The sequence below is a fragment of the Scyliorhinus torazame genome, chromosome 1, assembly GCF_047496885.1.
Source record: "Scyliorhinus torazame isolate Kashiwa2021f chromosome 1, sScyTor2.1, whole genome shotgun sequence".
Lineage (NCBI taxonomy): Eukaryota > Metazoa > Chordata > Chondrichthyes > Carcharhiniformes > Scyliorhinidae > Scyliorhinus > Scyliorhinus torazame.
Genome location: NC_092707.1, coordinates 415893325 through 415921107, shown reverse-complemented (window position 1 = coordinate 415921107; position 27783 = coordinate 415893325). Strand labels below are relative to the sequence as shown.

Sequence of the window (27783 nt, the reverse complement as noted above, 5' to 3'; positions counted from 1 at the left end):
TTCACAGCCCAGAAACTATTAAATACTGACTGGTCAGTGCTATTCACAGCCCAGAAACTATTAAATACTGACTGGTCAGTGCTATTCACAGCCCGGAAACTATTAAATACTGACTGGTCAGTGCTATTCACAGCCCAGAAACTATTAAATACTGACTGGTCAGTGCTATTCACAGCCCAGAAACTATTAAATACTGACTGGTCAGTGCTATTCACAGTGAGGAAACTATTAAATACTGACTGGTCAGTGCTTTTCACAGCCCAGAAACTATTAAATACTGACTGGTCAGTGCTATTCACAGTGAGGAAACTATTAAATACTGACTGGTCAGTGCTATTCACAGCCCAGAAACTATTAAATACTGACTGGTCAGTGCTATTCACAGCCCAGAAACTATTAAATACTGACTGGTCAGTGCTATTCACAGCCCGGAAACTATTAAATACTGACTGGTCAGTGCTATTCACAGCCCAGAAACTATTAAATACTGACTGGTCAGTGCTATTCACAGTGAGGAAACTATTAAATACTGACTGGTCAGTGCTATTCACAGCCCAGAAACTATTAAATACTGACTGGTCAGTGCTATTCACAGTGAGGAAACTATTAAATACTGACTGGTCAGTGCTATTCACAGTGAGGAAACTATTAAATACTGACTGGTCAGTGCTATTCACAGTGAGGAAACTATTAAATACTGACTGGTCAGTGCTATTCACAGCCCAGAAACTGTTAAATACTGACTGGTCAGTGCTATTCACAGCCCAGAAACTATTAAATACTGACTGGTCAGTGCTATTCACAGCCCAGAAACTATTAAATACTGACTGGTCAGTGCTATTCACAGTGAGGAAACTATTAAATACTGACTGGTCAGTGCTATTCACAGTGAGGAAACTATTAAATACTGACTGGTCAGTGCTATTCACAGCCCAGAAACTATTAAATACTGACTGGTCAGTGCTATTCACAGTGAGGAAACTATTAAATACTGACTGGTCAGTGCTATTCACAGTGAGGAAACTATTAAATACTGACTGGTCAGTGCTATTCACAGTGAGGAAACTATTAAATACTGACTGGTCAGTGCTATTCACAGCCCAGAAACTATTAAATACTGACTGGTCAGTGCTATTCACAGTGAGGAAACTATTAAATACTGACTGGTCAGTGCTATTCACAGTGAGGAAACTATTAAATACTGACTGGTCAGTGCTATTCACAGTGAGGAAACTATTAAATACTGACTGGTCAGTGCTATTCACAGCCCAGAAACTATTAAATACTGACTGGTCAGTGCTATTCACAGTGAGGAAACTATTAAATACTGACTGGTCAGTGCTATTCACAGTGAGGAAACTATTAAGTACTGACTGGTCAGTGCTATTCACAGCCCAGAAACTATTAAATACTGACTGGTCAGTGCTATTCACAGTGAGGAAACTATTAAATACTGACTGGTCAGTGCTATTCACAGTGAGGAAACTATTAAATACTGACTGGTCAGTGCTATTCACAGTGAGGAAACTATTAAATACTGACTGGTCAGTGCTATTCACAGCCCTGAATCTATTAAATACTGACTGGTCAGTGCTATTCACAGTGAGGAAACTATTAAATACTGACTGGTCAGTGCTATTCACAGTGAGGAAACTATTAAATACTGACTGGTCAGTGCTATTCACAGTGAGGAAACTATTAAATACTGACTGGTCAGTGCTATTCACAGTGAGGAAACTATTAAATACTGACTGGTCAGTGCTATTCACAGCCCGGAAACTATTAAATACTGACTGGTCAGTGCCATTCACAGCCCAGAAACTATTAAATACTGACTGGTCAGTGCTATTCACAGCCCAGAAACTATTAAATGCTGACTGGTCAGTGCTATTCACAGCCCAGAAACTATTAAATACTGACTGGTCAGTGCTATTCACAGCCCGGAAACTATTAAATACTGACTGGTCAGTGCTATTCACAGCCCAGAAACTATTAAATACTGACTGGTCAGTGCTATTCACAGTGAGGAAACTATTAAATACAGACTGGTCAGTGCTATTCACAGCCCAGAAACTATTAAATACTGACTTGTCAGTGCTATTCACAGTGAGGAAACTATTAAATACTGACTGGTCAGTGCTATTCACAGCCCAGAAACTATTAAATACTGACTGGTCAGTGCTATTCACAGCCCAGAAACTATTAAATACTGACTGGTCAGTGCTATTCACAGCCCGGAAACTATTAAATACTGACTGGTCAGTGCTATTCACAGCCCAGAAACTATTAAATACTGACTGGTCAGTGCTATTCACAGTGAGGAAACTATTAAATACTGACTGGTCAGTGCTATTCACAGCCCAGAAACTATTAAATACTGACTGGTCAGTGCTATTCACAGTGAGGAAACAATTAAATACTGACTGGTCAGTGCTATTCACAGCCCAGAAACTATTAAATACTGACTGGTCAGTGCTATTCACAGCCCAGAACCTATTAAACACTGACTGGTCAGTGCTATTCACAGCGAGGAAACTATTAAATACTGACTGGTCAGTGCTATTCACAGTGAGGAAACTATTAAATACTGACTGGTCAGTGCTATTCACAGTGAGGAAACTATTACATACTGACTGGTCAGTGCTATTCACAGTGAGGAAACTATTAAATACTGACTGGTCAGTGCGATTCACAGTGAGGAAACTATTAAATACTGACTGGTCAGTGCTATTCACAGCCCAGAAACTATTAAACACTGACTGGTCAGTGCTATTCACAGTGAGAAAACTATTAAATACTGACTGGTCAGTGCTATTCACAGTGAGGAAACTATTAAATACTGACTGGTCAGTGCTACTCACAGTGAGGAAACTGTTAAATACTGACTGCTCAGTGCTATTCACAGTGTGGAAACTATTAAATACTGACTGGTCAGTGCTATTCACAGCCCAGAAACTATTAAATACTGACTGGTCAGTGCTATTCACAGTGAGGAAACTATTAAATACTGACTGGTCAATGCTATTCACAGCCCGGAAACTATTAAATACTGACTGGTCAGTGCTATTCACAGCCCAGAAACTATTAAATACTGACTGGTCAGTGATATTCACAGCCCAGAAACTATTAAATACTGACTGGTCAGTGCTATTCACAGTGAGGAAACTATTAAATACTGACTGGTCAATGCTATTCACAGCCCGGAAACTATTAAATACTGACTGGTCAATGCTATTCACAGCCCGGAAACTATTAAATACTGACTGGTCAGTGCTATTCACAGTGAGGAAACTATTAAATACTGACTGGTCAATGCTATTCACAGCCCGGAAACTATTAAATACTGACTGGTCAGTGCTATTCACAGTGAGGAAACTATTAAATACTGACTGGTCAATGCTATTCACAGCCCGGAAACTATTAAATACTGACTGGTCAGTGCGATTCACAGCCCAGAAACTATTAAATACTGACTGGTCAGTGCTATTCACAGTGAGGAAACTGTTAAATACTGACTGCTCAGTGCTATTCACAGTGAGGAAACTATTAAATACTGACTGGTCAGTGCTATTCACAGCCCAGAAACTATTAAATACTGACTGGTCAGTGCTATTCACAGCCCAGAAACTATTAAATACTGACTGGTCAGTGCTTTTCACAGTGAGGAAACTATTAAATACTGACTGGTCAGTGCTATTCACAGCCCAGAAACTATTAAATACTGACTGGTCAGTGCTATTCACAGCCCAGAAACTATTAAATACTGACTGGTCAGTGCTTTTCACAGTGAGGAAACTATTAAATACTGACTGGTCAGTGCTATTCACAGTGAGGAAACTATTAAATACTGACTGGTCAGTGCTATTCACAGCCCAGAAACTATTAAATACTGACTGGTCAGTGCTATTCACAGTGAGGAAACTATTAAATACTGACTGGTCAGTGCTATTCACAGTGAGGAAACTATTAAATACTGACTGGTCAGTGCTATTCACAGCCCAGAAACTATTAAATACTGACTGGTCAGTGCTATTCACAGCGAGGAAACTATTAAATACTGACTGGTCAGTGCTATTCACAGCCCAGAAACTATTAAATACTGACTGGTCAGTGCTATTCACAGTGAGGAAACTATTAAATACTGACTGGTCAGTGCTATTCACAGTGAGGAAACTATTAAATACTGACTGGTCAGTGCTATTCACAGTGAGGAAACTATTAAATACTGACTGGTCAGTGCTATTCACAGTGAGGAAACTATTAAATACTGACTGGTCAGTGCTATTCACAGTGAGGAAACTATTAAATACTGACTGGTCAGTGCTATTCACAGTGAGGAAACTATTAAATACTGACTGGTCAGTGCTATTCACAGTGAGGAAACTATTAAATACTGACTGGTCATTGCTACTCACAGCCCAGAAACTATTAAATACTGACTGGTCAGTGCTATTCACAGCCCAGAAACTATTAAATACTGACTGGTCAGTGCTATTCACAGTGAGGAAACTATTAAATACTGACTTGTCAGTGGTATTCACAGTGAGGAAACTATTAAATACTGACTGGTCAGTGCTATTCACAGTGAGGAAACTATTAAATACTGACTGGTCAGTGCTATTCACAGTAAGGAAACTATTAAATACTGACTGGTCAGTGCTATTCACAGCCCAGAAACTATTAAATACTGGCTGGTCAGTGCTATTCACAGTGAGGAAACTATTAAATACTGACTGGTCAGTGCTATTCACAGTGAGGAAACTATTAAATACTGACTGGTCAGTGCTATTCACAGTGAGGAAACTATTAAATACTGACTGGTCAGTGCTATTCACAGCCCAGAAACTATTAAATACTGACTGGTCAGTGCTATTCACAGCCCAGAAACTATTAAATACTGGCTGGTCAGTGCTATTCACAGTGAGGAAACTATTAAATACTGACTGGTCAGTGCTATTCACAGTGAGGAAACTATTAAATACTGACTGGTTAGTGCTATTCACAGTGAGGAAACTATTAAATACTGACTGGTCAGTGCTATTCACAGTGAGGAAACTATTAAATACTGACTGGTCAGTGCTATTCACAGTGAGGAAACTATTAAATACTGACTTGTCAGTGCTATTCACAGTGAGGAAACTATTAAATACTGACTGGTCAGTGCTATTCACAGTGAGGAAACTATTAAATACTGACTGGTCAGTGCTATTCACAGTGAGGAAACTATTAAATACTGACTGGTCAGTGCTATTCACAGTGAGGAAACTATTAAATACTGACTGGTCAGTGCTATTCACAGTGAGGAAACTATTAAATACTGACTGGTCAGTGCTATTCACAGCCCAGAAACTATTAAATACTGACTGGTCAGTGCTATTCACAGCCCAGAAACTATTAAATACTGACTGGTCAGTGCTATTCACAGCCCAGAAACTATTAAATACTGACTGGTCAGTGCTATTCACAGCCCAGAAACTATTAAATACTGACTGGTCAGTGCTATTCACAGTGAGAAAACTATTAAATACTGACTGGTCAGTGCTATTCACAGTGAGGAAACTATTAAATACTGACTGGTCAGTGCTACTCACAGCCCAGAAACTATTAAATACTGACTGGTCAGTGCTATTCACAGTGAGGAAACTATTAAATACTGACTGGTCAGTGCTATTCACAGTGAGGAAACTATTAAATACTGACTGGTCAGTGCTACTCACAGCCCAGAAACTATTAAATACTGACTGGTCAGTGCTATTCACAGTGAGGAAACTATTAAATGCTGACTGGTCAGTGCTACTCACAGCCCAGAAACTGTTAAATACTGACTGGTCAGTGCTATTCACCGTGAGGAAACTATTAAATACTGACTGGTCAGTGCTTTTCACAGCCCAGAAACTATTAAATACTGACTGGTCAGTGCTATTCACAGCCCAGAAACTATTAAATACTGACTGGTCAGTGCTATTCACAGTGAGGAAACTATTAAATACTGACTGGTCAGTGCTATTCACAGTGAGGAAACTATTAAATACTGACTGGTCAGTGCTATTCACAGCCCAGAAACTATTAAATACTGACTGGTCAGTGCTATTCACAGTGAGGAAACTATTAAATACTGACTGGTCAGTGCTATTCACAGCCCAGAAACTATTAAATACTGACTGGTCAGTGCTATTCACAGTGAGGAAACTATTAAATACTGACTGGTCAGTGCTACTCACAGTGAGGAAACTATTAAATACTGACTGGTCAGTGCTACTCACAGCCCAGAAACTATTAAATACTGACTGGTCAGTGCTATTCACAGTGAGGAAACTATTAAATGCTGACTGGTCAGTGCTACTCACAGCCCAGAAACTGTTAAATACTGACTGGTCAGTTGCTATTCACCGTGAGGAAACTATTAAATACTGACTGGTCAGTGCTATTCACAGCCCAGAAAGTATTAAATACTGACTGGTCAGTGCTATTCACAGTGAAGAAACTATTAAATACTGACTGGTCAGTGCTATTCACAGCCCAGAAACTATTAAATACTGACTGGTCAGTGCTATTCACAGTGAGGAAACTATTAAATACTGACTGGTCAGTGCTATTCACAGCCCAGAAACTATTAAATACTGACTGGTCAGTGCTATTCACAGTGAAGAAACTATTAAATACTGACTGGTCAGTGCTATTCACAGTGAGGAAACTATTAAATGCTGACTGGTCAGTGCTATTCACCGTGAGGAAACTATTAAATACTGACTGGTCAGTGCTATTCACAGTGAGGAAACTATTAAATACTGACTGGTCAGTGCTATTCACAGTGAGGAAACTATTAAATACTGACTGGTCAGTGCTATTCACAGCCCAAAAACTATTAAATACTGACTGGTCAGTGCTATTCACAGCCCAGAAACTATTAAATACTGACTGGTCAGTGCTACTCACAGTGAGGAACCTATTAAATACTGACTGATCAGTGCTATTCACAGCCCAGAAACTATTAAATACTGACTGGTCAGTGCTATTCACAGCCCAGAAACTATTAAATACTGACTGGTCAGTGCTATTCACAGCCCAGAAACTATTAAATACTGACTGGTCAGTGCTATTCACAGTGAGGAAACTATTAAATACTGACTGGTCAGTGCTATTCACAGCCCAGAAACTATTAAATACTGACTGGTCAGTGCTATTCACAGTGAGGAACCTATTAAATACTGACTGGTCAGTGCTATTCACAGTGAGGAAACTATTAAATACTGACTGGTCAGTGCTATTCACAGCCCAGAAACTATTAAATACTGACTGGTCAGTGCTACTCACAGTGAGGAACCTATTAAATACGGACTGGTCAGTGCTATTCACAGCACAGAAACTATTAAATACTGACTGGTCAGTGCTATTCACAGCCCAGAAACTATTAAATACTGACTGGTCAGTGCTACTCACAGTGAGGAACCTATTAAATACGGACTGGTCAGTGCTATTCACAGCCCAGAAACTATTAAATACTGACTGGTCAGTGCCATTCACAGTGAGGAAACTATTAAATACTGACTGGTCAGTGTTATTCACAGTGAGGAAACTATTAAATACTGACTGGTCAGTGCTATTCACAGTGAGGAAACTATTAAATACTGACTGGTCAGTGCTATTCACAGCCCAGAAACTATTAAATACTGACTGGTCAGTGCTATTCACAGCCCAGAAACTATTAAATACTGACTGGTCAGTGCTATTCACAGTGAGGAAACTATTAAATACGGACTGGTCAGTGCTATTCACAGTGAGGAAACTATTAAATACGGACTGGTCAGTGCTATTCACAGCCCAGAAACTATTAAATACTGACTGGTCAGTGCTATTCACAGTGAGGAAACTATTAAATACTGACTGGTCAGTGCTATTCACAGTGAGGAAACTATTAAATACGGACTGGTCAGTGCTATTCACAGCCCAGAAACTATTAAATACTGACTGGTCAATGCTATTCACAGCCCAGAAACTATTAAATACTGACTGGTCAGTGCTATTCACAGTGAGGAAACTATTAAATACTGACTGGTCAGTGCTATTCACAGTGAGGAAACTATTAAATACTGACTGGTCAGTACTATTCACAGTGAGGAAACTATTAAATACTGACTGGTCAGTGCTGTTCACAGTGAGGAAACTATTAAATACTGACTGGTCAGTGCTATTCACAGTGAGGAAACTATTAAATACTGACTGGTCAGTGCTATTCACAGTGAGGAAACTATTAAATACTGACTGGTCAGTGCTATTCACAGTGAGGAAACTATTAAATACTGACTGGTCAGTGCTATTCACAGTGAGGAAACTATTAAATACTGACTGGTCAGTGCTATTCACAGTGAGGAAACTATTAAATACGGACTGGTCAGTGCTATTCACAGCCCAGAAACTATTAAATACTGACTGGTCAGTGCTATTCACAGCCCAGAAACTATTAAATACTGACTGGTCAGTGCTATTCACAGTGAGGAAACTATTAAATACTGACTGGTCAGTGCTATTCACAGTGAGGAAACTATTAAATACTGACTGGTCAGTGCTATTCACAGTGAGGAAACTATTAAATACTGACTGGTCAGTGCTATTCACAGTGAGGAAACTATTAAATACTGACTGGTCAGTGCTATTCACAGCCCAGAAACTATTAAAAACTGACTGGTCAGTGCTATTCACAGTGAGGAAACTATTAAATACTGACTGGTCAGTGCTATTCACAGCCCAGAAACTATTAAATACTGACTGGTCAGTGCTATTCACAGTGAGGAAACTATTAAATACTGACTGGTCAGTGCTATTCACAGTGAGGAAACTATTAAATACTGACTGGTCAGTGCTATTCACAGTGAGGAAACTATTAAATACTGACTGGTCAGTGCTACTCACAGCCCAGAAACTATTAAATACTGACTGGTCAGTGCTATTCACAGTGAGGAAACTATTAAATACTGACTGGTCAGTGCTATTCACAGTGAGGAAACTATTAAATACTGACTGGTCAGTGCTATTCACAGCCCTAAACTATTAAATACTGACTGGTCAGTGCTATTCACAGTGAGGAAACTATTAAATACTGACTGGTCAGTGCTACTCACAGCCCAGAAACTATTAAATACTGACTGGTCAGTGCTATTCACAGTGAGGAAACTATTAAATACTGACTGGTCAGTGCTATTCACAGTGAGGAAACTATTAAATACTGACTGGTCAGTGCTATTCACAGTGAGGAAACTATTAAATGCTGACTGGTCAGTGCTATTCACAGCCCAGAAACTATTAAATGCTGACTGGTCAGTGCTATTCACAGTGAGGAAACTATTAAATGCTGACTGGTCAGTGCTATTCACAGTGAGGAAACTATTGAATGCTGACTGTGAACAGTAATTTATGAATTTATGTCTTTCCAAGCGAAGATGAGCAGAGGGACGTACAGAAAATTGGCAGAAAGCATATATTCCTGCTGTCAGGCTAACTTTGCGAAAGCAACAAGTCAAAAGAGTAGAGGGTTTATGGGCTTGCGAGCAGGTTAAAGGTTAACACCCTGAATATAATTCCCCTGAGCAGTCTACATTCAAACATGAACTTTGGAGTTCGAGTCACACGCAAAGCGTCCCTACCTCGCTTTACGTCGGAGTTTCAATATGAATTGGATTCAGAAAATCAATCATTCATTAAATTAATACTTACATTGTCTGCCTTGCTGTTTTCCTGCGGAGCCTTGGGGAGGAAGCAGAGAGTGGGAATGTAAATAAATTGCCCAAATCCATTGTGCAGATATTCACAAAGATACAATCGATTCCGGTTTGACCAGCCAGCTGTGTGGTGCTCCCGAGGCGGAGATGGGTTAGAGTGCTAAATGCAGCGGCTTGCTGTCAGATTGGGCTGACACATTAGCAGGCATACATTGTGGTTAAAGATCATAGGCGGGATTCTCCGATATCGGCGCGATGTCCGCCGACCGGCACCAAAAACGGCACAAATCAGTCCGGCATCGTGCCACCACAAAGGTGCGGAATTCTCCGCATCTTGAGGGGCCGAGCCCTCACCTTGAGGGGCTAGGCCCGCGCCGGACTGATTTCCGCCCCGGCAGCTGGCGGGAAAGGCCTTTGGTACCCCACCAGCTGGCGCGGAAATGACTTTGCCGTGCGGCGCATGTGCGGGAGCGTCAGCGGCCGCTCACGGCATCCCCGCGCATGCGCAGTGGAGGGGGTCTCTTCCGCCTCCGCCATGGTGGAGACCATGGCGAAGGCGGAAGGAAAAGAGTGCCCCCACGGCACAGGCCCGCCCGCGGATCGGTGGGCCCCGATCGCTGGCCAGGTCACCGTGGGGGCACCCCCGGGGCCAGATCGCCCCGCGCCCCCCCCAGGACCCCGGAGCCCACCCGCGCCTCCGTGTCCCGCCGTCCCAAAGGTGGGTCAATCCACAGCGGCTGGGATGGGTTGACAGCGGCGGGACTTCGGCCCATTGCGGACCGGAGAATCGCCGGGGGGGGGCCCGCCAACCGGCGCGGCGCGATTCCCATCCCCGCCGAATATCCGGTGGCGGAGAATTCGCGACACGGCGGGGGCGGGATTCACGCCGGCCCCCGACGATTCTCCGACCCGGTGGGGGGTCGGAGAATCGCGCCCATATACTTACACTAAATTCAGAAATGGTTTGAACAAACATTTCACGAGTAACCGATAAAACAGCCCATGAGCATAAATACTTACTGTCTTGTAGCTCCGCCCCCGAACAAAGAACAAAGAACAAAGAAATGTACAGCACAGGAACAGGCCCTTCGGCCCTCCAAGCCCGTGCCGACCATGCTGCCCGACTAAACTACAATCTTCTACACTTCCTGGGTCCGTATCCCTCTATTCCCATCCTATTCATGTATTTGTCAAGATGCCCCTTAAATGTCCCTATCGTCCCTGCTTCCACCACCTTCTCCAGTAGCGAGTTCCAGGCACCCACTACCCTCTGTGTAAAAAACTTGCCTCGTACATCTACTCTAAGCCTTGCCCCTCTCACCTTAAACCTATGCCCTCTAGTAATTGACCCCTCTACCCTGGGGAAAAGCCTCTGACTATCCACTCTGTCTATGCCCCTCATAATTTTGTATAGCTCTATCAGGTCGCCCCTCAACCTCCTTCGTTCCAGTGAGAACAAACCGAGTTTATTCAACTGCTCCTCATAGCTAATGCCCTCCATACCAGGCAACATTCTGGTAAATCTCTTCTGCACCCTCTCTAAAGCCTCCACATCCTTCTGGTACTGTGGCGACCAGAATTGAACACTATACTCCAAGTGTGGCCTAACTAAGGTTCTTTACAGCTGCAACATGACTTGCCAATTCTTATACTCAATGCCCCGGCCAATGAAGGCAAGCATGCCATACGCCTTCTTGTACCCCCCAGTCTGCCCTCTCTCTCCCCATCTACCCCCGTCCCCTCTGTAATCCCCGTCCCCCATAAACTCTTACAGCTTGTACCCCATTTACCCCCTGCAGTTCCTCAGACCCTCTGCCTCTCCCTTTATGTCAGTCCTGGGCTGCACTCCCTCCCCACATGTCGCCCCTTTCCCCACTCCTTTTTATACCCCATTCCCTCACTTCAACCCCCTTTGCCTCTGCCCTCTTCCCCATACTCCCCCTCCCCATACTCCCTCTGTCCATTGACTGAAGCTTTTAATTGAATGGATTTTATTTAATTCACCACAGAATATCCTCAAACTACAACCTTTTGTGCAAGTGACGTTTGTATCAGAATTTTGAGGCTGGTGAGCGTTAGGTGGCACTTTAGACCCCCCTTGGACTCCTGGACTTCCTGGGTCAGCAGCCTGACACACCACCGTTTCCAAATTCTCCTTATTGGGGTTCCAGTCTGGTGATGAAGGGGGTACCGGTCTGGTCTTAGGGCCGGCAAGATGTCTTACCTCCTGCAGTACTCTGGCCTGCATTAATACGTGGCCGCTCCTGCAAGAGGGAGTCCCCTGGACAGATGGAGATTTTTCCCCTTCCTAAATAGTGGGAGATGTCCCAGAAATGGAGAGTCCTGTCAAAGAGAGATACGACCAACCGTCTCCCTTTGATTTTCAATTACCACCATTGAACCCTCCACCATTAACACCCTGGGGGTCACCAGTGAGCAGAAACGGAACTGGATTAGCCGTGTAGATTTTATACCTGGAGGTGAGGGGTGACTTGATTGAAGTTTATCAGATCCTCAACGGACAAGGTAAATGTGGAAAGAATGTTTCGTCTTGCGGGTGAGCCCAGAGCTAGGGGGCACTGTTTTAGGGATGAGGCACTAAATGCTACCTAGTCAATGACACCCTCATCCCGTAAAGGATTTAAAAAAAACATTTTTGTTGGAAATGATGTGTCCCATGGATTTATGGTGGGAGGCCAGAAAATCCCCAAGGAACTGGGAGCTCCAGTGATTTCATCGAACTCCGGACCATCGGAGTGGAGCTGAGGCTGTGAAACTCTTTGGAGTCCTTAACCAGAAGATCAGGACTAGAGACCAATCCTGCCTCCATAGTCCATCAGAACCATCTCATTCACCGTCTCCTCGGGAGATAGTAACCTTGAGATAGTTGAAACAATGCCAAAGGTAAAGTTGCACCTCTGTGTCTGAATTCAAAAAGAAAACGACTTACCAGAAGTTTCTCTTCCTTCTCCAGCCACCTCTTATCCTCCAACATTTCTCTCTGCTGCTGCCGCATTCTTTCCTGAATTCGATCTTTCTCCAGCTCCCTGAGTTTCCGAACTTCCTCTTTGTGGTTAATCTCCTCGATAAGATCGGCTTCCTGTCAAATTCGGAAAATTAATCAGGTGTGTCCCATAAACAAGGGGCAGCAAATCCTTTCACTGGAGACTGTCGGAGCTCCGGCCTGTTCCCTCAGAGAGACACCCCCTTCCCTGCCAGCAACCCAATGGACAGTCTCGGCTGGGAGTCTGCTCAAAGTTCCATTTGGCTTCAAACCTCAATAGAGGGAACAAAACCCACTTAATTTCTCACCTTGCATCAATCTCCTCCCAGTGAAACCTGTCCAACTCAACATTTAACCACAGCTTACTTTCAATGTTCCTTCTGACTGAGTGTCCTGCATGTGCAGATTGATAAGTTCTGATGCATCGTGGGCAGCACGGCAGCACAGTGGTTAGCACTGTTGCTTCACAGCGCCAGGGTCCCAGGTTCGATTCCCGGCTTGGGTCACTGTCTGTGCGGAGTCTGCACGTCCTCCCCGTGTGTGCGTGGGTTTCCTCCGGGTGCTCCGGTTTCCTCCCACAGTCCAAAGATGTGCAGGTAAGGTGGATTGGCCGTGCTAAATTGCCCTTAGTGACCAAAAAGGTTAGGAGTGGTTATTGGGTTATGGGGATAGGGTGGAAGTGAGGGCTTAAGTAGGTCAGTGCAGACTCGATGGGCCGAATGGCCTCCTTCTGCACTGTATGTTCTATGATATTTCCCGGCTGGGTTATAATCGACCATCCAGTGTTCACCCGTCCCACATTATGATAATCTGGTGTCTTCAACAACACAAGGGCCCTGGTTTGCAACAGGTTAATTTCCCCAGCCACAAAGGAGAAACCTACCCCCACATTGTCTGAACCCCCCAAACTATTTGCCCTCAAACCAGATCAGCATCATCGGAACCCAGGTTTGAATTCCAAGGGTGGATCTCACTCAGAATCTGGTTTCATTTTTCAATCTGCCGTTCCGCTCGTGGCACTAGCTGACATTCAGCTACAGAAGCGGATAGAATACCAATCAAACGGGACACCTCAGTGACACTGAGCGGCAGGGCTGGAGGGATAAATGTTACCCATTTTAAAACTCACCCCCTTCCAGGTTGCAGCCTGCTCTCAGTGTGAGTAATCTTCTTTGTGAGTCGGAAGATTGTGACCTTAATCCGCAGCAGTGTGGCACTGGGGGGGTGCAGCACTGCCAGAGCTGCCATCTTTCCGGTGGGATGTCAAAACAAGGCCCCGTCTGCCCTTTCAAGTGAGTGCAAATGGTCCAGGGTCCTATTCAAGGCAAGGCAGGGGCATCCTCCCCATTACTCTGTGTGGTAGTCCCCTCTGTTGTATTATATTGTATATTATGGGTATTACGGTAAGGCCCCTGTACTACAGGTACGGGAGTAGATCCGTGCGTGCTGGCTCCGCCCAGTAGGCGGAGTATAAATGTGTGTGCTCTCCGAACAGCAGCCATTTTGAAAGCAGCTGTAGGAGGCCACACATCTCTGAGTAACAAAGCCTCGATTACTCTCTACTCTCGTCCCGTCGTAATTGATAGTGCATCAATTTATTACACAGAGATTTTTCAGAGATGGACCTCCGCATCGAGCCGGATCGCCTGCAGCTGCATCCTCAAGCAGACAACGCCAAAAAGGACTTCCAACATTGGCTGGCTTGCTTGAAGCATACACCGGGTCTGCGCCAGACCCAATCTCAGCACAGAAGCTCCAGATTTTGTACACGCGGCTGAGCTCCAACATTTTTCCCCTCGTCCAGGACGCGCCGACCTACGCAGAGGCCATGGCGCTACAGAAGGAGAATTACGCTTAGCAGACCAACAAGATCTACGCCAGGCACCTCCTGTCCACGCGGCACCAACTTCCCGGTGAGCCTGTGGAAGATTTCTGGCGTGCCCTGCTCGCCCGGGAGACTGACTGCCAGGCCGTTTCGGCCACTGAACATTCGAACCTGCTAATGAGAGACGCGTTCGTTACGGGCATAGGGTCGGCCGACATCCGCCAGCGCCTCTTAGAAGGGGCCACGCTTGACCTCGCGGCGACCAAGAAACTAGCGATCTCGCTCACGGTCGCCTCACGCAACGTCCAGGCCTATGCCCCCGACCGCATGCCCCCCCCCCCCCCACCGGGCATCGTGGACCTCGCCAGTGGCCACCCCATCGTGGATCCCATCAGCGACCGCCCTCAGCCAACCACACGCCTGCGCCGCGCGGCAGCCAACCAACCCCGGGGGACCCAAGTGCGACTTCTGCGGACAGACAAAACACCCCCGACAGCGCTGCCCGTCACGCAGTGCGCTCTGCAAGGCCTGTGGCAAGAAGGGACATTTCGCTGCAGTGTGCCAGGCCCGCTCAATCGCTGCTATTGTCCCTGCACCCCCCAAGAGCGGCCATTGGGCGCCGCCATCTTGCTCCACTCATAACACGTTGGCGCCGCCATCTTGCCTGCCCCAGGACACGTGAGGCCCGAGGGCGCCGCCATCTTACCCGTCTCAGGACCCCTGCCCTGCAGCTGCATCCTCAAGCAGACACGTCACCTCATCGGGCCGCTCATCGCCTGCAACCGCCGACGACCGGCCGCGTCTCACCTCAGTCTCGCGACCGCTTCAACAAAGGTGAAGGTCGACGGGCACGAGATATCCTGCCTTCTGGTATCCAGGAGCACTGAGAGCTTCATCCACCCCGATACGGTAAGGTGCTGCACTCTCGCGCTACACCCCGCCAACCAGAGAATCTCCCTGGCTTCCGGATCCCACTCCATGGCGATCCGGGGATACTGCATCGCCACTCTCACCGTCCATGGCGTGGAGTTCAGCAACTTCCAGCTCTACGTCCTCCCCAACCTCTGCGCTGCCTTGCTACTCGGCCTGGACCAGTGCAACCTCCAGAGTCTAACCCTGAAATTCAGCGGGCCCCTACCACCCCTTACTGTGTGCGGCCTCACAACCCTTAAGGTCGACCGGCCTTCCCTGTTTGCAAACCCCACCCCGGATTTCAAACCCGTCGCCACCAGGAGCAGACGGTACAGCACCCAGGACAGGACCTTCATCAGGTCTGAGGTCCAGCGGCTGCTTCGGGAAGGTATTATTGAGGCCAGCAACAGCCCCTGGAGAGCCCAAGTGGCAGTGGTGAAAACCGGGGAGAAAAACAGGATGGTCATTGACAGCAGTCAGACCATCAATCGGTACACGCAGCTCGACGCGTACCCCTCCCACGCATATCTGATATGGTCAATCAGATTGCACAGTACCGGTTCTTCTCGACAGTGGACCTGAAATCCACCTACCACCAGCTACCCATCTGCAAGGCGGACCGCCCATACACTGCGTTTAAAGCGGACGGCCACCTTTACCATTTCCTTAGGGTTCCCTTCGGCGTCACCAACGGGGTCTCGGTCTTCCAACGGGAGATGGACCGAATGTTTGACCGGTACGGACTGTGGGCCACTTTCCCGTACCTGGACAACGTCACCATCTGCGGCCATGACCAGCAGGACCACGACGCTAACCTTTCCAAATTTCTCCACACCGCCAAACTCCTCAACCTAACCTACAACAAGGAGACCTATTGTTCAGCACGAACCGATTAGCCATCCTCGGCTATGTGGTCCAGAACGGAGTTCTGGGGCCCGATCCTGACCGCATGCGCCCCCTCATGGATCTCCTCCTTCCCCACTGCCCCAAGGCCCTCCAACGATGCCTGGAGTTCTTTTCGTATTACACCCAGTGGGTCCCAAACTATGCGGACAAGGCCCGCCCACTCATCCACTCCACCGGTTTCCCACTGACAGCCGAAGCTCACCAGGCCTTCAACCGTATCAAGGCCGACATCGCCAAGGCCGCGATGCACGCAGTCGACGAGACCCTCCCCTTCCAAGTCGAGAGCGATGCATCAGACGTCGCTCTGGCCGCCACCCTCAACCAGGCAGGCAGGCCCGTGGCATTCTTTTCCCGCACCCTCCATGCCTCCGAAATGCGGCACTCCTCCGTCGAAAAGGAGGCCCAAGCTATCGTTGAAGCTGTCCGGCATTGGAGGCATTACCTGGCCGGCAGGAGATTCACTCTCCTCACAGACCAACGGTCGGTAGCCTTCATGTTCAACAACATACAGCGGGGCAAGATCAGAAAATGATAAAATCTTGAGGTGGAGGATCAAGCCCTCCACCTACAATTACGAGATTTTGTAAAGCCCCGGTAAGCTCAACGAGCCCCCCTGTGCCCTACCAGTGCACAGGTGGACCGGCTCCGGACCCTGCACGATGATCTCTGTCACCCAGGGGTCACCCACTTTTACCACTTCATTAAGGCCCGCAATCTGCCCTACTCTATCGAGGAAGTCAGGGCTATCGCCAGAGACTGCCAGGTCTGCGCGGAGTGTAAACCGCACTTCTATTTGGATTGGATTGGATTTGTTTATTGTCACGTGTACCGAGGTACAGTGAAAAGTATTTTTCTGCGAGCAGCTCAACAGATCATTAAGTACATGAGAAGAAAAGGGAATAAAAGAAAATACATAATAGGGCAACACAACATATACAATGTAACTACATAAGCACTGGCATCGGATGAAGCATACAGGGTGTAGTGTTAATGAGGTCAGTCCATAAGAGGGTCATTTAGGAGTCTGGTGACAGTGGGGAAGAAGCTGTTTTTGAGTCTGCTCGTGCGTGTTCTCAGACTTCTGTATCTCCGGCCCGATGGAAGAAGTTGGAAGAGTGAGTAAGCCGGGTGGGAGGGATCTTTGATTATACTGCCCGCTTTCCCCAGGCAGCGGGAGGTGTAGCGGTCTACCGACCAGACCGTGCGCGCCTGGTGAAGGCCTCCCGCCCCTTTGAACGCCTCAGCGTGGACTTCAAAGGGCCCCTCCCCTCCACCGACCGCAACACGTATTTTCTCAATGTGGTCGACGAATATTCCAGATTCCCCTTCCCCGTCCCATGCCCCGATATGATGTCTGCCACCATCATCAAAACCCTCAACACCATCTTTGCTCTGTTCGGATTCCCCGCCTACGTCCACAGCGACCGAGGATCCTCATTTATGAGCGAGGAGCTGCGCCAGTCCCTGCTCAACAGGGGCATTGCCTCGAGCAGGACGACCAGCTATAACCCCCGGGGAAACGGGCAGGTGGAGCGGGAGAATGGGACGGTCTGGAGGGCCGTCCCGCTGGCCCTACGGTCCAGAAATCTCCCGGCCTCCCACTGGCAGGAGATCCTCCCCGACGCACTTCAATCCATTCGGTCGCTCCTGTGCACCGCGACCAACGAAACCCCCCATGAACGTCTCCTTGCCTTCCCCAGGAAGTCCACCTCCGGGGTTTCGCTCCCAACGTGGCTGGCAGCTCCAGGACCCGTTCTCCTCCGCAAGCACGTGCGGCTCCACAAGGAGGACCCGTTGGTTGAGAGGGTACAGCTACTCCATGCAAACCCGCAGTACGCCTACGCAGCGTACCCCGACGGCCGCCAAGACACAGTCTTCCTCAGGGATCTGGCACCACACACATCGCAACCCCCCCGCCCCGGTATTGATGCGCTATCAATTATGACGAGACGAGAGTAGAGAGTAATCGAGGCTTTATTACACAGAGATGTGTGGCCTCCTACAGCAGCTTTCGAAATGGCTGCTGTTCGGAGAGCACACACATTTATACTCCGCCTACTGGGCGGAGCCAGCAGGCAGGGATCTACCCCAGTACCTGTAGTACAGGGGCCTTACCGTAATACCCATATATACAATATAATACAACAGTGGTGACTACCGCACTCTAGCTAATAATTATCCCCGAACCAACCCTGAAACAGATTATCTAGTCAATATCACAGTCCTGTTTGTGGGACCCTGCTGTGCATTGGCTGGTGTAATCTCTACATTATTCTTGAAGTGCCTACTCTTCAAAAAATAGTTCAAGAGACAGTGGGACATTCGGAGGTGAGGAATGCAAAGCCTTTCCTTTGACTCAGTAACAGGTTAGCTCCTCCAGCCGGTCTAAGATCCAGCTCTGACAAAAGACAGATGCAAAAAGCACCATTACACAAGCAAGCTCCTCTTACCCGGACACTGAGGCGTCGAAATTGTTTCTGAGGGGAGGTGTGTGCGGAGTCCCCAGGTTGCTGTTGATTTGGAGAGCTGGGGATGTGTGGTGAGCTGGCAGACAGAGACTCTGGCATCTGGGCATGTCAGACAGACATACAGAAAACATAGCAGTCAGCAACAAAAACACAGCATCGGCAAAGCACACAGCACAGGGCAAGGCAACAGCGTCTGAAAGCAGGAAGTTTCATGGCTTTATCTATCGCACGGTGAGCTCACACTTTATCCTCGGATATGACGGGAATCCCTGTGACTGGGACATCACTGACAGAAGCATCTGAAAGCGGAAACTCGACAAGCACACATTAAAATTCGAATGATGCTGGACGTGCATGTTTGTAAATTTATCAAGCACTTCACAGAGGGTGTCGACAAAGAGGCTCCCATTGATCTTAGACTAAAGTTACATTTGGTGAAAGTCCTCAAGGAGCTGTTTAATCCCAATGGTACTGTGATCAGTAAATCTCAACCACTTGTCTTCAAATTTCCGGAATGTACTACGCAATATAAATCTCCATCAGCCTTAAATCCCTGAAATACTGACAAGGGCTGCCTCACTTTACCATAAGCACGCTCCACTGCAAGGTGAAGCTTCACTAGGACTTGACATTAACTTTAAAAAACTGGCTTCAAACAGTTACATACTTGGAACTGAAGATTTGGATTCTGAAAGGGAAATGGAGGCGATTTCACTGGAATCCCTCTTGTCCTCGCCGGCTGCAACGAAACACAATTGAAGAGCGATGAAGAAACAATGAAGGACAATTGACGAACATTTGAAGAACAAGTGGGTCAGGGAGGCATGGAATGTCCAGACCAGGGGCAAAATTCTCCCCAAACGGCGCGATGTCCGCCGACTGGCGCCCAAAACGGCGCCAAACAGACGGGCATCGCGCCGCCCCAAAGGTGCGGAATGCTCCGCATCTTTGGGGGCCGAGCCCCAACATTGAGGGGCTAGGCCGGCGCCGGAGGAATTTCCGCCCCGCCAGCTGGCGGAAACGGCCTTTGTTGCCCCGCCAGCTGGCGCAGAAATGACATCCCCGGGCGGCGCATGCGCGGGAGCATCAGCGGCAGCTGACAGTTTCCCGCGCATGCGCAGTGGAGGGAGTCTCTTCCGCCTCCGCCATGGTGGAGACTGTGGCGAAGGCGGAAGGAAAAGAGTGCCCCCACGGCACAGGCCCGCCCGCGGATCGGTGGGCCCCGATCGCGGGCCAGGCCACCGTAGGGGCACCCCCCCGGGGCCAGATCGCCCGGCGCCCCCCCCCCCCAGGACCCCGGAGCCCGCCCACGCCGCCTTGTCCCACCGGTAAATAAGTGCTTTAATTTACACCGGCGGGACAGGCAATTTATCGGCGGGACTTCGGCCCATCTGGGCCGGAGAATTCAGTGGGGGGGCCCGCCAACCGGCGCGGCGCGATTCCCACCCCCGCCCAATCTCCGGTACCGGAGACTTCGGCAACCGGCGAGGGCGAGATTCACGGCGGCGAACGGCCATTCTCCAACCCGCTGGGGGGTCGGAGAATGACGCCCCAGGTAACTCACAGCGAGTTTGGCAAGATGGGATGGTATTTATTTTAATGCGAGGAGTCTGACAAACAAGGCAGATGAGTTGAGGGCACAAGTTAAAACATGATGTCATTGAGACAAGAGACATGGTTGAGAGAACGGCAAGATTGGCAGCTCAATATTCCAGGACACAGGGGGGCAATCCTCCGATATAGAGCCAAAGTGTTTGTGCCATTGCGAATGCCCCATAGGAGGCCAGCACGGCGCTGGAGCGGTTCACACCGCTCCAGCCTCCTTTCACCGCACCAACCTGCACATGCAGCGGGGGACCTCTTTAGCGCGCCGGCCCCGACCAACATGGCGTCGGTGTTCAGGGGTCGGCTCCGCCATGAAGTAGGCCTGGGGGGGGGGGGGGGGGGGCGGGAAAGGCCGGCCCGCCGATCTGTGGGCCCCGATCGTGGGCCAGACCCCATCGGAGGCCCACCCCCCCCCGGTGAAGGAGCCCCTCCACCCCCCCCCCCCCCACCGGCCGCCCTGACTGTTCCCGCAGAGTTCCCACCGGCAGCGACCAGGGGTGAACGGCGCCAGCGGCCCGTGGCTGGCGCCGCGACAAACGCGCCGGCACAAATGGCGCCGATTCTCCGCACCTCGGAGAACCGCGCACCGACGTCAGGGCGTCGTGGCGCGGTTGCGCCGATTCTCCGGCCCGGCGCGGGGCTCGGACAATCGCCTGCAGGATCTTCAGGCGAGACACGGAAGGAGGTAAAAGAGGGGTGTCGTAATTTTGATCAGGGAATCAATTACAGCAGCGAGGAGAACGACATCTTCGAAGACTCTTCAACTGAAAACGTGTGGTATACTTGCCTTTATTTAACTGAGACATAGAGTTTAAGAGCAGGGAGGTTAAGCTGGAATTATATAAAATGTTGGTTGGGCCACAGCTAGAGTATTGTGGGCAGTTCAGGAATTCACATTACAGGAGGGATGTGATAGCGTTGGAAAGGATGCAGAGGAGATTTACCAGGATGTTGCCCGGCCTGGAGAGTGTTCGTTATGAAGAGAGATTGGATCGACTGGGGTTGTTTTCCTTGGAGCAGAGGAGACTGAGGGGGACATGATTGAGATTTGTTAAATGATGAGGGGCATAGAGGAGACAGGAAGAAACTTTTCCCCTTGGTGGAGGGATCAATGACCAGGGGAATTAGATTTAAGCTAAGGGGCAGGAGGTTTTTCACCCAGAGGGTGTTGGGAGTCTGGAACTCGCTGCCTGAAAGGGAGGTGGAGGCAGAGACCCTCGGAACGTTTAAGAAGTATTTAGATGTGTACTTGCGATCCCACGGCAGACACGGCTATGGGGCAAGTGCAGGAAAATGGGGTTGGAATCGTTAGGTGGTTGTTTTTGTTTGTTTAGATACGCTGGGCTGAAGGGACGTTTCTGTGCTGTTTGACTATGTCTCAGGCTGCACGAGGAGATGCGAGAGCTCAGGGTGCAGGGGGAGATGCGAGAGTTCAGGGTGCAGGGGGAGATGCGAGAGCTCAGGGTGCACGGGGAGATGCGAGAGCTCAGGGTGCAGGGGGAGATGCGAGAGCTCAGGGTGCACGGTGAGATGCGAGAGCTCAGGGTGCACGGGGAGATGCGAGAGCTCAGGGTGCACGGGGAGATGCGAGAGCTCAGGGTGCACGGGGAGATGAGAGAGCTCAGGGTGCAGGGGGAGATGCGAGAGCTCAGGCTGCACGGGGAGATGCGAGAGCTCAGGGTGCAGGGAGAGGTGCGAGAGCTCAGGCTGCACGGGGAGATGCGAGAGCTCAGGGTGCAGGGGGAGGTGCGAGAGCTCAGGCTGCACGGGGAGATGCGAGAGCTCAGGGTGCAGGGGGAGGTGCGAGAGCTCAGGCTGCATGGGGAGATGCGAGAGCTCAGGCTGCACGGGGAGATGCGAGAGCTCAGGCTGCAGGGGGAGATGCGAGAGCTCAGGCTCCACGGGGAGATGCGAGAGCTCAGGCTGCATGGGGAGATACGAGAGCTCAGGGTGCACGGGGAGATGCGAGAGCTCAGGGTGCACGGGGAGATGCGAGATCTCAGGGTGCAGGGGGAGATGCGAGAACTCAGGGTGCAGGGGGAGATGCGAGAGCTCAGGGTGCAGGGGGAGATGCGAGAGCTCAGGGTGCAGGGGGAGGTGCGAGAGCTCAGGGTGCACGGGGAGATGCGAGAGCTCAGGGTGCACGGGGAGATGCGAGATCTCAGGGTGCAGGGGGAGATGCGAGAACTCAGGGTGCAGGGGGAGATGCGAGAGCTCAGGGTGCAGGGGGAGATGCGAGAGCTCAGGGTGCAGGGGGAGATGCGAGAGCTCAGGGTGCAGGGGGAGAGGCGAGAGCTCAGGGTGCGGGGGGAGATGCGAGAGTTCAGGGTGCAGGGGGAGATGCGAGAGCTCAGGGTGCAGGGGGAGATGCGAGAGCTCAGGGTGCAGGGGGAGATGCGAGAGCTCAGGGTGCACGGGGAGATGCGAGAGCTCAGGGTGCAGGGGGAGATGCGAGAGCTCAGGGTGCAGGGGGAGATGCGAGAGCTCAGGGTGCACGGGGAGATGCGAGAGTTCAGGGTGCAGGGGGAGAGGCGAGAGCTCAGGCTGCACGGGGAGAGGCGAGAGCTCAGGGTGCAGGGGGAGATGCGAGAGCTCAGGGTGCACGGGGAGAGGCGAGAGCTCAGGGTGCAGGGGGAGATGCGAGAGCTCAGGGTGCACGGGGAGATGCGAGAGCTCAGGGTGCACGGGGAGATGCGAGAGCTCAGGCTGCACGGGGAGAGGCGAGAGCTCAGGGTGCAGGGGGAGATGCGAGAGCTCAGGGTGCAGGGGGAGATGCGAGAGCTCAGGGTGCAGGGGGAGATGCGAGAGCTCAGGGTGCAGGGGGAGATGCGAGAGCTCAGGGTGCAGGGGGAGATGCGAGAGCTCAGGGTGCAGTGGGAGATGCGAGAGCTCAGGGTGCAGGGGGAGATGCAAGAGCTCAGGGTGCAGGGGGAGATGCGAGAGCTCAGGGTGCAGGGGAGAGGCGAGAGCTCAGGGTGCACGGGGAGATGCGAGAGCTCAGGGTGCAGGGGGAGATGCGAGAGCTCAGGGTGCACGGGGAGATGCGAGAGCTCAGGGTGCAGGGGGAGATGCGAGAGCTCAGGGTGCACGGGGAGATGCGAGAGCTCAGGGTGCAGGGGGAGATGCGAGATCTCAGGGTGCAGGGGGAGATGCGAGAGCTCAGGCTGCACGGGGAGATGCGAGAGCTCAGGGTGCACGGGGAGATGCGAGAGCTCAGGGTGCAGGGGGAGAGGCGAGAGCACAGGGTGCAGGGGGAGATGCGAGAGCTCAGGGTGCAGGGGGAGGTGCGAGAGCTCAGGGTGCACGGGGAGATGCGAGAGCTCAGGGTGCAGGGGGAGATGCGAGAGCTCAGGGTGCACGGGGAGATGCGAGAGCTCAGGGTGCAGGGGGAGATGCGAGAGCTCAGGGTGCACGGGGAGATGCAAGAGCTCAGGGTGCAGGGGGAGATGCGAGAGCTCAGGCTGCACGGGGAGATGCGAGAGCTCAGGGTGCACGGGGAGATGCGAGAGCTCAGGGTGCAGGGGGAGAGGCGAGAGCACAGGGTGCAGGGGGAGATGCGAGAGCACAGGGTGCAGGGGGAGATGCGAGAGCTCAGGGTGCAGGGGGAGGTGCGAGAGCTCAGGGTGCACGGGGAGATGCGAGAGCTCAGGATGCACGGGGAGATGCGAGAGCTCAGGGTGCACGGGGAGATGCGAGAGCTCAGGGTGCAGGGGGAGATGCGAGAGCTCAGGGTGCAGGGGGAGATGCGAGAGCTCAGGGTGCAGGGGGAGGTGCGAGAGCTCAGGGTGCAGGGGGAGATGCGAGAGCTCAGGGTGCAGGGGGAGATGCGAGAGCTCAGGGTGCACGGGGAGATGCGAGAGCTCAGGCTGCACGGGGAGATGCGAGAGCTCAGGGTGCAGGGGGAGATGCGAGAGCTCAGGGTGCAGGGGGAGAGGCGAGAGCTCAGGGTGCAGGGGGAGGTGCGAGAGCTCAGGGTGCAGGGGGAGATGCGAGAGCTCAGGGTGCACGGGGAGATGCGAGAGCTCAGGCTGCACGGGGAGATGCGAGAGCTCAGGCTGCAGGGGGAGATGCGAGAGCTCAGGGTGCACGGGGAGATGCGAGAGCTCAGGGTGCACGGGGAGATGCGAGAGCTCAGGCTGCACGGGGAGATGCGAGAGCTCAGGCTGCACGGGGAGATGCGAGAGCTCAGGGTGCAGGGGGAGATGCGAGAGCTCAGGGTGCAGGGAGAGATGCGAGAGCTCAGGGTGCAGGGGGAGATGCGAGAGCTCAGGGTGCAGGGGGAGATGCGAGAGCTCAGGGTGCAGGGGGAGATGCGAGAGCTCAGGGTGCACGGGGAGATGCGAAAGCTCAGGGTGCAGGGGGAGAGGCGAGAGCTCAGGGTGCAGGGCGAGATGCGAGAGTTCAGGGTGCAGGGGGAGATGCGAGAGCTCAGGGTGCACGGGGAGATGCGAGAGCTCAGGGTGCACGGGGAGATGCGAGAGCTCAGGGTGCAGGGGGAGATGCGAGAGCTCAGGGTGCACGGGGAGATGCGAGAGCTCAGGGTGCAGGGGGAGATGCGAGAGCTCAGGGTGCAGGGGGAGATGCGAGAGCTCAGGGTGCATGGGGAGATGCGAGAGCTCAGGGTGCAGGGGGAGATGCGAGAGCTCAGGGTGCAGGGGGAGATGCGAGAGCTCAGGGTGCAGGGGGAGATGCGAGAGCTCAGGGTGCAGGGGGAGATGCGAGAGCTCAGGGTGCAGGGGGAGATGCGAGAGCTCAGGGTGCAGGGGAGAGGCGAGAGCTCAGGGTGCACGGGGAGGTGCGAGAGCTCAGGGTGCACGGGGAGATTCGAGAGCTGAGGGTGCACGGGGAGATGCGAGAGCTGAGGGTGCACGGGGAGATGTGAGAGCTCAGGGTGCAGGGGGAGATGAGAGAGCTCAGGGTGCAGGGGGAGATGCGAGAGCTCAGGGTGCAGGGGGAGATGCGAGAGCTCAGGGTGCAGGGGGAGATGCGAGAGCTCAGGGTGCAGGGGAGAGGCGAGAGCTCAGGGTGCACGGGGAGATGCGAGAGCTCAGGGTGCAGGGGGAGATGCGAGAGCTCAGGGTGCACGGGGAGATGCGAGAGCTGAGGGTGCACGGGGAGATGCGAGAGCTCAGGGTGCAGGGGGAGATGCGAGAGCTCAGGGTGCACGGGGAGATGCGAGAGCTCAGGGTGCACGGGGAGATGCGAGAGCTCAGGGTGCAGGGGGAGATGCGAGAGCTCAGGCTCCACGGGGAGATGCGAGAGCTCAGGCTGCACGGGGAGATGCGAGAGCTCAGGGTGCACGGGGAGATGCGAGAGCTCAGGGTGCAGGGGGAGATGCGAGAACTCAGGGTGCACGGGGAGATGCGAGAGCTCAGGGTGCACGGGGAGATGCGAGAGCTCAGGGTGCAGGGGGAGATGCGAGAGCTCAGGGTGCACGGGGAGATGCGAGAGCTCAGGGTGCACGGGGAGATGCGAGAGCTCAGGGTGCAGGGGGAGATGCGAGAGCTCAGGGTGCAGGGGGAGATGCGAGAGCTCAGGGTGCAGGGGGAGATGCGAGAGCTCAGGGTGCAGGGGGAGATGCGAGAGCTCAGGGTGCAGGGGGAGATGCGAGAGCTCAGGGTGCAGGGGGAGATCCGAGAGCTCAGGGTGCACGGGGAGATGCAAGAGCTCAGGGTGCACGGGGAGATGCGAGAGCTCAGGGTGCAGGGGGAGATGCGAGAGCTGAGGGTGCAGGGGGAGATGCGAGAGCTCAGGGTGCAGGGGGAGATGCGAGAGCTCAGGGTGCACGGGGAGATGCGAGAGCTCAGGGTGCAGGGGGAGATGCGAGAGCTCAGGGTGCAGGGGGAGATGCGAGAGCTCAGGGTGTACCACAGGTGGTCACACTGCAGTTCTGGAGAAGTGGGGGTGGGAAAGCAGCAGACAGAGAGTTTAAGGACTGTCTGGGAGTGTGATACAGACATTCAGTGCGAGATATCAGTGAGGTTGATAACATATCAAGGGTCTGCAGTCAGAGTGAAATGGTCCTTGCAGAGCTGTTGGGAGGGTTTAAATCAAGTTGGCGAGGAGTAGCTATGGAGGTCTCGTGGTGGATCAGGATGTGGCAGCAAGAGACAAGGTCACAGAATTGAAGAAGAAATACTGTGTCAGTTTCTATCCAGTGAGCAGGGGTAAATTGACACATTGGGCGTCCTTGTGAATTGCAGCCTGTTTCTCAGGCCATGCAGGGAGGTTGAACGGTATAGAACATACAACATAGAAAATACAGCACACAACAGGCCCTTCTGCCCACGATGTTGTGATGAACTTTTGTCCTAGATTAAGAACAAATTAATCTACACCCCATCATTCTACCGTAATCCATGTACCTATCCAATAGCTGCTTGAAGGTCCCTAATGTTTCCGACTCAACTACTTCCACAGGCAGTGCATTCCATGCCCCCGCTACTCTCTGGGTAAAGAACCTACCTCTGACATCCTCCCTATATCTTCCACCATTCACCTTACATTTATGTCCCCTTGTAATGGTTTGTCCCACCCGGGGAAAACGTCTCTGACTGTCTACTCTATCTATTCCCCTGATCATCTTATAAACCTCTATCAAGTCGCCCCTCATCCTTCTCCGTTCTAATGAGAAAAGGCCTCGCACCCTCAACCTTTCCTCGTAAGACCTACTCTCCATTCCAGGCAACATCCTGGTAAATCTCCTTTGCACCTTTTCCAAAGCTTCCACAGCCTTCCTAAAATGAGGCGACCAGAACTGCACACAGTACTCCAAATGTGGCCATGCCTAAGGTTTTGTACAGCTGCATCATCACCTCACGGCTCTTAAATTCAATCCCTCTGTTAATGAACGCAAGCACATCATAGGCCTTCTGCACAGCTCTATCCACTTGAGTGGCAACTTTCAAAGATCTATGAACATAGACCCCAAGATCTCTCTGCTCCTCCACATTGCCAAGAACTCTACCGTTAACCCTGTATTCCACATTCATATTTGTCCTTCCAAAATGGACAACCTCACACTTTTCAGGGTTAAACTCCATCTGCCACTTCTCAGCCCAGCTCTGCATCCGATCTATGTCTTTTTGCAGCCGACAACAGCCCTCCTCACTATCCACAACTCCACCAATCTTCGTATCGTCTGCAAATTTACTGACCCACCCTTCAACTCCCTCATCCAAGTCATTAATGAAAATCACAAACAGCAGAGGACCCAGAACTGATCCCTGCGGTACGCCACTGGTAACTGAGATCCAGGCTGAATATTTGCCATCCACCACCACTCTCTGACTTCTATTGGTTAGCCAGTTCGTTATCCAACTGGCCAAATTCCCCACTATCCCATGC

At 51.1% G+C, this 27783-nt stretch overlaps 1 protein-coding gene across 3 annotated transcripts in view; it reads right to left on the bottom strand.

The window, feature by feature from the left end:
* ptk2ba (protein tyrosine kinase 2 beta, a) overlaps positions 1-27783 on the bottom strand; it is a 505509-nt gene that overhangs the window by 97613 nt on the left and 380113 nt on the right. For 2 of the 3 annotated variants that reach the window (XM_072515254.1, XM_072515246.1), the window contains exons 23-26: positions 19499-19570; positions 18814-18930; positions 12667-12816; positions 9712-9741 (exon numbers count right to left, since the gene is read on the bottom strand). In XM_072515254.1, the coding sequence (XP_072371355.1) occupies positions 9712-9741; positions 12667-12816; positions 18814-18930; positions 19499-19570 (369 nt within the window). The remainder of the gene's footprint in view (positions 1-9711; positions 9742-12666; positions 12817-18813; positions 18931-19498; positions 19571-27783) is intronic. The other variant, XM_072515261.1, reaches the window with a different exon arrangement.